At 37.4% G+C, this 12,889-nt stretch overlaps 1 protein-coding gene across 1 annotated transcript; it reads right to left on the bottom strand.

Moving 5' to 3' along the window:
• Positions 1-805: 805 nt before the first annotated feature.
• On the bottom strand, positions 806-12,385 carry ccdc92ba (coiled-coil domain containing 92Ba). The gene is made up of 4 exons (XM_043258964.1): positions 11,880-12,385; positions 9,794-9,926; positions 8,514-8,561; positions 806-5,283 (listed from the first exon to the last, which is right to left on the bottom strand). Exons 1-4 carry the CDS (start codon positions 11,889-11,891, stop codon positions 4,592-4,594), a joined length of 885 nt encoding a protein of 294 aa, XP_043114899.1. The 5' UTR covers positions 11,892-12,385; the 3' UTR covers positions 806-4,591.
• Between the last annotated feature and the right edge of the window lie 504 nt (positions 12,386-12,889).

Genomic DNA, 12,889 nt, shown 5'->3' on the forward strand with positions numbered 1-12,889 from the left:
TTATGACTACGGCAGGTCCGGCTCACTTCAGAAATTCGGTTCTTTCGAGCGATTCTTTTCAATGATCCGGTTTAAAAACGACTCAGTAAAACACGAACAATAGTTTTAAACCCACACAATATTTAATGGTAAGCATACATATCCTTAAAGTAAATTTGTGGAAGCAGTTATTGAATGATTTTTGTTTTCTGTTTATTCCATATTGTACTTGAAATGTTGATTCTAGGTAGATTCTTTATCTATAAATTTAAGTGCATGAAGACTCTGTGTTTTACTTGTAATTCTTGTTCATCATCATTTCCTATATATTAGAGTAAACAGGCCTGCAATTTTGCAAAAATGATAAGAGACTTTAAGATGACTGAAAAGACCTATCTTCTTTATTTTTATGTTGTGATTGTGTCAAAGTTCCTAAAATCTCAGGGATATGTTAACCTCTCTCGTGAAGTCACATATAGGAACGATATCTCTGTATATTACACTTTTAAATTAGTTTTACTACGCTTATTTTAATTGCATGCGTCTCATTTTGTTTGTTCAGTCATGATTCAGTCATATCTTGTTAAAAAATATAAAAAAATGTATTGTAAAAAATAAAGAAAAAAACATTTACATTTTTTAAATTGAAATTTTAATCAAGAGTCAGTATGCATATATTTGGTACATGTTTTAGTGACATATCTGCTTTGATTATGTAATGAAGGTTTCATCCTGAGTATGGCATATTTCCGAGTGATTAGATTTTTTTATTTTATTCTTTGATGCCAATGATGTTGATAACCACAAATAACGTCTGACACAGTGATGTAACAAACTCCTTTAATCATGTATTATAGAGTAAACAGTGGATTATTTATTGCGACATTATTGTTGCACAATTTTCTGTGGGCCGTCAGACATTTGAATTACCGTGTACATTTCAAGACTTTCCAAATTGTTTGTGAAACAGGACGCCGATTTCTGTTATTGGCCGTTGACCAAACATGCAAATACAGTGAGTTAACATTACCGCAGTTTCCCATGGAATTTGGGTCTAATCGTTTATTTCCCAGTCATATTCCTGTCCTTCAAAAACAAGACATTTCATATAGCTGTTTTAAAACCTCTACCACATAACAGTCAGTTTAAGGGAAGACATGTTATTCCATACTCAAGGACAAAAAAGCCAAACGAAATTAAAATGGGGACTACAAAATAACATAATAAATAAAAATCAGATATCGCATGTACCGTATCTATGGATTATTGTTTACAACTCGCCAGAATTTTGAAAAAATGTATGTTGTAAATATGATTACGTAGAAGTCATCTTGTGAGGCAGTATTGCTTATCTCTTTAACATCACAATTAAAAAACAACTTAAGGACGATCAAGCATTTCATTAGCATCAATATGTTTCCAAGATGAATCATTAAATTGAAAAACAGAAATCTATTAATTAGCTAGTGGATGTGATTATATGATGTATCACAGTCAACACACAACCTACTTGCATCCTAAATCCTCCCTATCTCTGCACCGATACAATACAAAAACTGGTTATAGGCCTTTTAAATAGTGTCAGGCATACGTGTATACATTTACAAAATAAGGTTTCAGACCCTGAGTGAAGCAAGTATCACTTTGTTAGGGCTGTGTCAAATTAGACACAATTTTAAGATGAAAAGAAAATATCTTATGCATTCAGTACCAACCCCTGTGAGGGCTGCTTTTCATATTTGGATTTTGAACAAACTTATTTCAATATTCAAAGCAAAATGATCGTCTGATCTAATAAAGCAAAGAAAAATACCACATGTACAGTTGTAAGTATCTTTAGAAAAGCTCAGTTTCAAATAGATGCTACTAAATCTTTTACTGTCACATTATTTAGGCTTGCGACTCTAAGGTCCGCTATAGAGTAGCCTACTTTTTAGGCCACGTTTATGAAAAGAACAGTCCGCTCGAAAGGGAAAAATTGAGAGAAATCTACCATTACATCCAAAAGTCCAAACAGCTGATAAAACTATTACACAAATGAATATGACACATCATGTTCGTGAAAAATAAATCCATCAAAGTGCTTTAACTTCAAATTATTGCTTATGGCTGTAATAGATTTCCTTAATCCATAATATTGCTTTCTCCAATAGCGTCTTCTTCTGAATCCCAAGAGAAATATGAACAGCTCAAGCACTGTTTACAAGCACAAACAGTCCAAAATATTTAAAAACTAAAATGTTGGTGGACTTTGAAGAGGGGGGACGACATGGGAAGGACTTTTTCCACTGGATCAAGCGATATTATGGTTATTATGGACTATTTTGTACAAAAGTGATTTGAAGTTAAAACGTCTTGATGATGGGTTTGTTTCTTACAACGACGATTAATTGAGTCGTTTGGATAACTTGTGCATTACTTTGATGCTCTCATCCTGAAGGCACCCATTCACTGCACAAGATCCAAGCGATGAGATGTAATGCTAAATTTCTCCCAATCTGTTCTAGTGAAGGAGCGTTAGAACAGATTTATATCTTGCATTTCTGAGAAAAACTTTCCCTTTAAATTTAAGCAGTGTCTGTTAGTTATGAGGAAAGGTAATGTTGCCTTTCACTCTCGTCCAATCCATTTCCACGGACTGGCCCTCTCTTATCTATACAACTAAGAGCAGGAGCTATCCCTCAGTTTAAACCAAAACACATCTAATCTTGCATATTATGAATTTACAAGCTTTTGCGATACAAACACGTAATATGTTTGTGATATGTGTCACATTGCTATTAATCATTACATCTCCTGGTATGTGGACATACACCTGCCCGCACGCGATTATAAAACGAACGGCATTGTGATTCTAATGATACAAATGCAAACATGTTGTCTGCAACATCGCAGCATAAGCAGCATTAGCTAATCAGTCCTTTGGGCATCGCTGGCTCATTTAATGATGGCAGAACAATGGTGCGTTGACCCTTGAGCCCACTCTCTTCTAATCAACATGCCCACATATAAACACACTATACACCAGATAAAGCACTTAAGCAAATGGTTCAGGCTGTATAGATCTCATTCACACAGGATTTATCTGTCTCACTGAAGCAGTATTTAGGGGATAAAATCCCCAATCGCATCTGGAGGGTTGAGAGAGTGCACTTGTGGTGACACCAGAGAGACAACCTGATCATTCAGAATTATCTAAGATGAGCATACATATTTAAAAAAAAAAACAGCTGAACAAAGACTCAGCAGTAAGTAGCTCACGAGGACACTGACTTCAGCCTGTTTCGCACATTCTGCGTCTACAGCAAGTGGACATTATGGACACGCTTTCACACTGACAGCGCTTCGGCGGCTCGAAATAAAGTGATTTTTACATCGCGTTTTCCTTTTAATAAAGTCTAAAGTGTTTAAAATGGTTGGTGTGCAATTAGGAAATGAAGAGGTTAATGTGTTAAAATAAAATAAAATAGAAACAACATAAAAATCCATCAACGCCTATAATGCTAATAAATAAATAGATCCAATCTGCATTTGAAACATGTATGTGCTGTGGAATCTCGATCCTGACTGAACTGCATTTACGTTTTATACGCATCTCCAGTGCGATAAGGGCTCCGATCATACTTTTATACTTGCAAATGGCTGAATTTAAGACTAGGGGATCATACGCATTTTAGCCTTTCTTGCTTTTCCTTTCTTGACGATCCACTCAGTAACGGAAGCTGAAATGAAGACAACGTAAACGTTTATAGCGCTCTCTTTAGGAAGAAAAATCTTAAGCAGGTCAAATATTTTTATAATCGGATACTGAATGATACAAATTCATAAAATAGCTCAGTTATTGAGAGAGCACAATAAAGAGTAAAACGTGATACTGCACTAAAATAGCAACATTTTTGTGTATTTTACGTGCTATTTATACACAGAAACTGACTTGCATATGATAAACATGTTTGACATCTATATGACACACAGTTTTTGCGTGCATACCATACGCATTTTGTTGATGTGCATATAATACACATTTCGGAGTACAGATAATACGTATCTACCCCACACCCCTAAACCTACCAGTCGTGGAGAAGTGCACACGTCTAAGAGATATTAAGAAAAATAAGTAACGATATGAAAATTCATCCTGCTTTTTTGGTAGATGCATGTTTGTGTGTTTTGTAATTTTTTTCCTTGTGCCATTTTTCGTCCAGTAAAAATGACAGGCTTCTCTCTGGTGGACTTCACGTGTGAGGGCAACACAGATGTGAGTGTGAATGCTACAACCTTGTTAGAACTACACGCTGCAGATGCAGGACGCATAAAACAGGCCTCACGAAGCACTTCATGTTTGTGTATTGAGGTCCTCAGGGTCATTTTCGATTACAAAAATGCCTCACAGCAACATAAACAATCGATTTTGGTTCAACAAGAACGTAAGCAAAAAACCTCTCCTCGGTTTAATAATCACCGCGTGTGCAAACTGTAAAAAAAGCAAACCGTATTGCAAATATAAACATTTCTGTCACTGTCACAATGCAAAGGTTCTCCCAAGGGGCTCAAGGTGCAATTCAGGTTTAGATATCGTAAAAACAAGCGGGTCGAACTGTAAAAGAAACGCTCATTCAGCGTTGTTCTCTGTGGTGGATGCAGTGGTCGCAGTGGCTTTAGCTACTGTCGCTGCCAGTCTGCTTACTGAAGCTCCCTGATCGAGCTCCTCTGACTCCTCCCCCTCTGCTTCCTGCAGGGCGTGTCTGTGTGGTGGGCGGAGCCGGGATCTGTGTCTGTAGGGGTAGAGGAAGAGGGCGGGGTCAGGCATGGCCATCGGCTCCTCGGGGCCCGTCACCCTCTCGCGCGGCACACACTCTCTGGCGCGTTCGGTGCGGAGGTTCGAGGAGGGCCGGCTCGAGCTCCGCCGTTTGGGTTTGACGGCGGTCGGGCTGCTGGCGCTGGCCTGAGGAGAAGGGTGGACGGGAGGCTTGTCGGCGCCGGGCTGAGCCGGCCTCCTGCGTTGCTGCTGCTTCTGCTGCTGGAGTTTCTGCTTGGCCGAATGCAGCTGGAAGGACAGGTACGCAGCCGCCTCCGTCTGCTTCTGCAGCTCGGTGTTGAGCGCAGTGGTCCTGTGGCTGCGCTGTTTTAATTCCTCCAGGAAACGACGCTCTTTTTCCTTCAGACTGGCGCGGAGAGCACCCACCAGGACCGACTTCTGACTCAGCTCCCAGCGCAGATCACTCTGGATCTGCTGCTGCTCCTGCAGATGCTCCTCCACCTCTAGACAATGAGCTTCCATCTGCTCCTCTTCCTCTTTCACCTCTGGAATACATATAGAACTCGATTCAGTGTAATTAATGATTCAATAAACCACAGACATGTTCTGTAATTGTTAGGAAATGACAGTAATGGCATGACTGTTTTAAGGTCATCTTGAGCAACTTTAATTGTCTTACGAAACCCCAAGAGAATAAAATGCTGTATTGATAATATATTGCAGTATAATACAATATACTATATTGTACAAATATAATTTAAATAATACTAAAATATTGTGTGACATACTTGTATAAAAACAATGCTTGTAAATGTTTGACATTGTAAAGTGTTTTAAATGTTTTTGAATATGGTCTCTTATGCATACCAAGTAATAATGTGTAATAAAATGTATTTTATAATGTAATTTCACATAACCACATAATCCTCAGAAATCATTCTAATATGCTGATTTGCTGCTCAAGAAATATTTATTATAATTAACAATGTTAAAAACAGTTTTGCTGCTTAAAATTTTTGTGAAAACCGTCACCCTGTAATGTATGTAATGTTAAAAACAACAACAACATTTATTTGAAATGGAAAACATTCATAAAAAACATGTATGTCTTCACTATCGCTTTTGATTACTTTAATGCATCCATGCTGGAAAAAGTATTCATGTATTAAAAAAACTGTAACTTGTGTAAAACCTGTAATTAAAACATTTGATATACGCACTTTTGAGAACTCTTAAATAGCTGATCTTGTTTGGTGGGTTCAAGTCATAATTAAGGGGATCAAACCCCTCTTTAAATTATTCACATCTAGAGTTCATCCCATGTTTTAAATGCAGCTTAAACATAAACTAGAGAAAGTGAAGAAGCTAAGAACACCACACTCTCTACAATACAAATGAGTGTGTGATCTCGTGCATGATTCACCTTGTGATATGAAAACAGGCATGACTAATATGTACAAGCCCTTACGCATAAAATCTGATTTAGCCGTAAAAAGCAAATTTCTAACAAATCTGCGATCTAAAAGGTAATTGGATGTGGGAGAGGAAAGTAGACAAAAGGCTCTTCCGTGCCCAAGGATTACAGATTCACTGAGCAAATCCAAATCAACTAATCTCAACTCTGGTCTGGCTACTGGCAGGGTGTGCCATCTGTTCAGGGTTATCAGACACATTAAATGTCTAGGACAAGACCTCCCTGAGCATGCTTGACTACCGTGACCACAAAGCATAGAGCAAATGTGAAGTAAATCGCCAACACACATAAAAAATGCACGTTACAAAACGTGCGTGCTAAATGAATTAAAGTAAAGATATACTGCACTATTAACGAATTTTAAATCTCTTTTATAACTGTAAATTCCACGTAGCTGGAATTAAGAGTAAAAAAATGCTATAGAATTAAGTACCACCATATAAGATGAGCTAAAATCAACCAGACGAAGCATAAAACATGTGTTTTCCAGTTGAAAGCATTTTTACGCTTCCATTAATGTCATTTCTTTCAGATAAAGAGACTGAAAGTGAGTTAGAGGAATCTGTGTCAGGCGCTCTACACCTGATCCACCTGAACCTGATGACCTGGTGCTATGAGCTCAGCATCTTCCCCTCATTTCTGTCTCTCGCTTTCAACACAGTTCTGTCTATAAGCTTGCCCAGAATGTCCCGAATTCACAGTCAGCCTATCAGTCCCACCCCATGTGTCCAGACTGAGATGAGCTCATAATGTGACTATAGAAAATGCTGTGTTATCCGATCCCTGATCTGATCTGTCCACTGTTCCTCGTTGAGTTCACTCTTTGCTGCCTCTGACTCTTTTAATAGAATGTGTAATGAAACTGAGATGTCGACAACAATCAGTTGACAAAGGCATTCGTGCAGATAAGGAGCGACAGACATCCAAAAAAGATGAGGACTGTTCATTTAATACTCACACTGTGCAAGCAATATGCTTGTAAATTATGAAATCATTTCCTCCATCAAACAGTGTTCGCTCCTTTGGGATTCTTTGAAGTTTAAACTAACACATCCAAAACATGCTGATGTTTGATCTCAGATGAATAATCATTCACAGCAAAGAAGTATTACATTGTAAGCAGGCTTCGCTAGTCACGACGCAGCATCAGTTAACATGCCCTGTTTCTATTTTTGCCGTTATTTCAACATTTTTTCTGTTAGTGGGAAATAAAATAAGTTCATTTCAATATGAAATTTTGAAATTCTGAACGTACTTTTAGCATGTGTATTTTTGAATGACCGCATGTTACACCGTTTCATCAGTAGGTGGCGACATAAGTGAATAATTTAATTACTCAATCAACACAATAATTATTCAGTGCTACATATGTGTTTTTCAGCAGCAACGTAAAGCATTATTATACATTTGTTTGGAATTATCTTTGCTGATAGAGCACAAATACGCAAAATTAAATTCATGGTTTAAATTAACATTTTTAAAGTTCCCTTTTTGTGCATATCGCTCTCTCTCTCTCTCTCTCTCTCTCTCTCTATATATATATATATATATGATTCTTTAATAAAAAGTTACAAACAAAAATTCTAACCAATGGCAATTTTTTTTATGTTAGTATGCTCTTATTGTCACGATCATAAGATTAGTAAATAATTGCTCATTCACACAATTCAATTTTAAAACTCCCCACCAGTAATCATAATTGAAAAATCTTTTTTCCCCACTCCCATTCTCAGTTTTCTTGTGCTATTCCTCTCTGTCTCCTTGCCCAACTTTGTCTCAGCAAAAAAACAAGCTGTAATTGGACACCCCCACTGGGACTGTGCAGCAAGAGCAGAGGAAAACGCAGGCAGGATCAATTTGTGGGAGGATGAGGCTGCGTTGGTCTGGAGGAGAGAGGGATGACCTGCAGTATGAAGACGAGCCGTCGACTGCTTCACAGTGAGTGGACTCTATAGTGCGACTGGATGGCTTTGTTAGACAGTCGTTTAAAAAACATTTGCCTCAAATCTAATCACTGGAATTTAGAAGATTATATGGAATAGCAACAACAAACCAAAAACAGCGTCGAGTGGATAGTTTCATTTATGATCAGAGTCACTATGATGTATCCATGCTTGCCAAAGTCTTTCAAATGTGTTCACAAATATCAGTACCTCCATATAACCTAGATACTAGATGCTCCTGTATTAAACAGACCCTCTGCTGCTGCTGCTGTGTACAACTGAACACCCGTGCTAAAAAATACTAAAGCTCTGCTCACAAATACATGAAACAAAATTTTTGGAAGGAAACGGAGCTCACCTGCTTCAGTCCTGCCTGGGGGCTTCATGTTGAGTTCCTGTGTGAGTTCTGTGAACGATAGACAGACACTGTTATTTTTAAGCTTTTCTCCCCCCCTTGGTTAAAACATTTTGAAAACAGTACTTCAAGAATTATTATAGATCACGGCGCACATCCTAAATAAGTATTAGGTTTGAATTTATGTGAATTGTTTAGTGTAAAAAATGTCCCACCCTACATTTTGCATTTCATTTGGACATGCATCAGCAATAAGAAGTAAAATATATGCTTTTATAAATAATTGATAAATATTATAAATAATTGAATGAGTAGAATTAAATAAATACATTTATTTAGCAATGATGCTTTCAAATAGATCAAAAACGACAGCATATATATTTATGACATTACAAAAAATTTTTAAGCTGTTCTTTTGAATTTTCTATTCATTATAAAATCGTGAAAAAATATGGTTTGCACAACAACATTAAGCAGAACAACTGCTTTCAATAATAAGAAACGTTTCTTCAGCACCAAATCAACATGAGCATTGCCATCACATCTATTACTTTTTAAAACATATTAAGATTGATTTAAAAAACTACAACTGAAAAAAATATTCTAAACTGAAAAAGAATTTACTAAAATGTTTTAAGGTAAGTGTTTGCAATCAATATTTTAGTATAAACAAATTGAATAAACAAATTCTGCTGAAAATTAGTCAACTACATTTATTTATTTAAATCTATTTAAATAAATGTACTGCAATTGCTTACAGTATTTAGAATAAGTGTTGAATATGACTTAAAAACATTTTACTGACCCCAACCTTTTTTAACTGTATATATTTTCTGTGTTGCAGACACTGAGAGGCTTTAAACTAGCATGATTTGTTGCTCTACAGGACAGAAGAGTAAAAAGATGAATATGCAGTGTGCTGGTTGTTTTGCCCTAGCTGGCTCAGCACATTTCCAGCTATGTTCAGGTAGAAAGGCCATGTCCTATATTACTGAGAGGGAAAACACAAACCCTGCACTGACAGGAAGCTATTGACCCGTGGTTCTCTCTGTGCAGCCTGTGCCATCAAAGAGAGCAACGTAACCCTGTTCTTCTCTGCACAGGATCTGCATGGATCTAGGGCATGGCAACTCAATTACATACGACGTGGAACGACATGGAATTAGGTGCAATGATGAGCGAAATGTTGCTTAATTCAATAATGCGTGTTGTTTCATGCGCGTACAACAACTGAGAATATCAAATGCAGGTGGCTGCACTGTCGTAATGGTGGTGACACACACCTGTACAGCGTTTCTGGAGGGACAGGATCTCCAGATGTAGTCCATGTAGCAGAGACAGCTGCTCCTGTCTAAGGAACACAATGCTCCTCTCCACACTCTCCACCTGCCGCTCCAGCGAGACCACCTGTGACCCCTTTAACAAATAAAACAGGAATATTTCCAGTAGCTTGCATAACAGTACATTTCCAGCATTCCTACAGTTTGATGTTTCTCTATTTATATCAGGGCATCTGTTTTCTTTCCCTCCATGATTGCTATCATCAGAGTGGAGTACATTATAAAACATTTTGGTGAAATATTTTGTGTTGCAGTACAACATATTCAACTGAAAATGTTGAACAAGGCCCTGGAATAAAAGGGGTCCACTAAGGTCCTATAGCAGTGGTTCCCAATCCTGGTTCTGAAGTACCACCAACACATATGGCACACAAATATCTGAGGTCTTGAAGGTTAAGTTGTATTAACAACACTGTTCCAGAAAAGTGTGTTCAGCGCATTTATGGAGGGCCATTTCCTAAACCTGGGAGTAGTCTATGTTGGCTGTGCGCTCTGCAAGGACAGTCTGGTGCTTCTGACTCACAACTGTTTTTTTTTTGTTTTTTTTTATTAAAAGAATCTGCTGCTTACATTTCAAATTTTTCTGCTCACAAATGCAGATAGTGTTATGTTTACATGGCACGATGCAACGAGACACGTAAAAAAAAATTACTGATAATCAGTAAATTGTCTCTACACTGGATGCAATGCCTAGTTTGTAATATGTTTTTATTGTTTTGGTGTAATAGCACTGGGAAGCTTCATCACGTTATGATAAGGGGCGTAACATTTCCGCCGAAAGCTTGAGGTATTTTCGGCTAGTCACAACACACTGGATAGCTGGCCAATCAGAGCACACCTTGCTTTTTTAGAACGATGAGCTTTGTACAAATCAACCCATTTCGTAAGGCGGAGCTTAGAGGAGAAACAGCATGTACAGTATGTGGAAATGTGCTTATTGAAACCGAAACCGCATAAACATCAAATACACTAAATTATTTTCTTTTTAGCAACATCATATGTCCCGTTTAACTGATGAGTTGAATCAAGTGTGTTTGACCAGGAAGACATCTACACTTCAGAAGGGTCAGGATTGGGAACCATTGTCCTGTAGCAGAGACTTTACATTTGGCATCCATACCAGTTCGGTCCGGGGCTCCGTGAATTTTAGCAGTAGTTCTGCTGAAATATACACTGGGTTCAGCAAATCAATGGGGCTTTGAAATATCCCCAACAAACAAGACAAAAAACGATACTGAAATGCAAGATGTTGTGCAAAAAATATATAATGTTGCAGTAACTAATATTATATCCTAATAATACTAAAATATTATTCTAGGCAGCCAGTTATACAATTGGTCACATAAACTTTGAGTTGTTAATTTCATATTAATAAATAATTTCATAATTTACTTGCTTTAAATGTATGCACAGCAAAGTACATCAAAGACAAAGGAAAAATGCACGTTATTATTAAATAAATAAATAAATATATATATATATATATATATATATATATATATATATATATATATATATATATATATATTTATTTTTTTTTTATATATATATATATTATATATATATATATATATATATATATATATTTTTTTTTTTATATATATTTTTTTCCTTCTTTTACCCGATACGACCCTTTAAAATTACTTGATGGTGAACAGCAATAACATTTTTTTGACTTGAATAAAACCAGTTATTTGGTTGTTAAACACATTTTACGTTTGATCAAATTGGCCTGTTTATTTTATAACGTTTACAATTTAACATATATTTTTTAATATAATTTTTATCGATCGTTTGAACATTTTATTTTTACTTGCTCTTAAGCGACACAAACGAAACTTCTGAACGCTATTACGCTCATTATAAACACCCGCAGATGTTAATAGACACGATTCATGCTCGCAGACACATTATGTAATACTACATCCCTCTGTAAAATATTTCAGCGTCAATAAGCTCCCGATTAGTCACTCTTTCCCATACAACATGGCCTTTGATATCACTGCGCACAACGTTGTCCAACACTCACCGTATTTTCCATCAGCGCGGCTTTTATCACAGTATCCGACAGATGAGGCGTTATAACGGAGAGAATGAACGCGCTCCTTCACTTCCACATCTCTGCCCTTCAAAGAACCGACCCGTGAACATATAGGATGACGACATCTTTAAAAAAGATCAATACACATCTCGAAGGAAGACTTAAAGACGGCTCTGAACAGCGGCGGAGCTTTCGAGCGAAAGGCGAAATGTCAGTCCTTGGTAATCTTGGCCGGCGTGCAGTCGCCGTGCCCACAATGTCACGACCGATCAAAGCGATCCGACGTTTAGCTGGCGCGAGCGCGCTCGCGAGCCCCGCGTCCGCTGAACGGCGTCGTCCTCATCCTCGCGATGACAGGCGGCAGGAAGCGGCTCCTTCAGCTCCGGCGCGGTGATGCAGCTGATGGAGGATCCCTCCGCTTCGTACGCGCGTCTCCAGCGGTTATGCGCGGTCGTACACTGAGCCGAGGAGCGAGCTGTACCAAAATCTCTAAATAAACTCAGCTGGAAAGTACGGCTGAATTATACGTTTAGTTCTACTCCTCGAATTTGATTGGCTGAGCGGCGTTCCAAGAACATGTCATTAGCATATGGACTGTTCTCTCTTTGTATGACTGGAACTGAGAGTAGCTATGCATAACGAATTATTATATTTTTGGCTTATTATTTGTTGTTGTCATATAGTAGTCTATATATACATTGTTAGAGCACAGGCTACGAGCAATAGGGAGTCGTTTAGGCCTATTTGGTTCCCTATAAACCCTCATTTTACTGTCAAGTCCACTACATTTTTGCAGTCTGTGCCTTGCGGTAAACTGCAGCTTTTAAAGTTGTTTAATGTTATATACACCATAAAGGTATTCATTTAAATAATAAAGGACTAACATATTCTATTTTATTAAGTTTTCTTCCCAACTTCTCAAAACAATACTCTCAAATAAAGTGTTAATAACGTTTTATTTCACGATTAACAATATAAAGGTCATATACAAATAATTT

Source organism: Puntigrus tetrazona, chromosome 15, assembly GCF_018831695.1.
Source record: "Puntigrus tetrazona isolate hp1 chromosome 15, ASM1883169v1, whole genome shotgun sequence".
Classification (NCBI taxonomy): domain Eukaryota; kingdom Metazoa; phylum Chordata; class Actinopteri; order Cypriniformes; family Cyprinidae; genus Puntigrus; species Puntigrus tetrazona.

Bases quoted from the DNA above. Each gene is read 5' to 3' on its own strand.
- ccdc92ba (XM_043258964.1), bottom strand. The intron at 8,562-9,793 runs GTGTGTGTCACC...TATCGTTCACAG, and splicing joins CCTCCAGAAACGCTGTACAG to AACTCACACAGGAACTCAAC. The intron at 5,284-8,513 runs GTGAGCTCCGTT...TATGTATTCCAG, and splicing joins CCCAGGCAGGACTGAAGCAG to AGGTGAAAGAGGAAGAGGAG.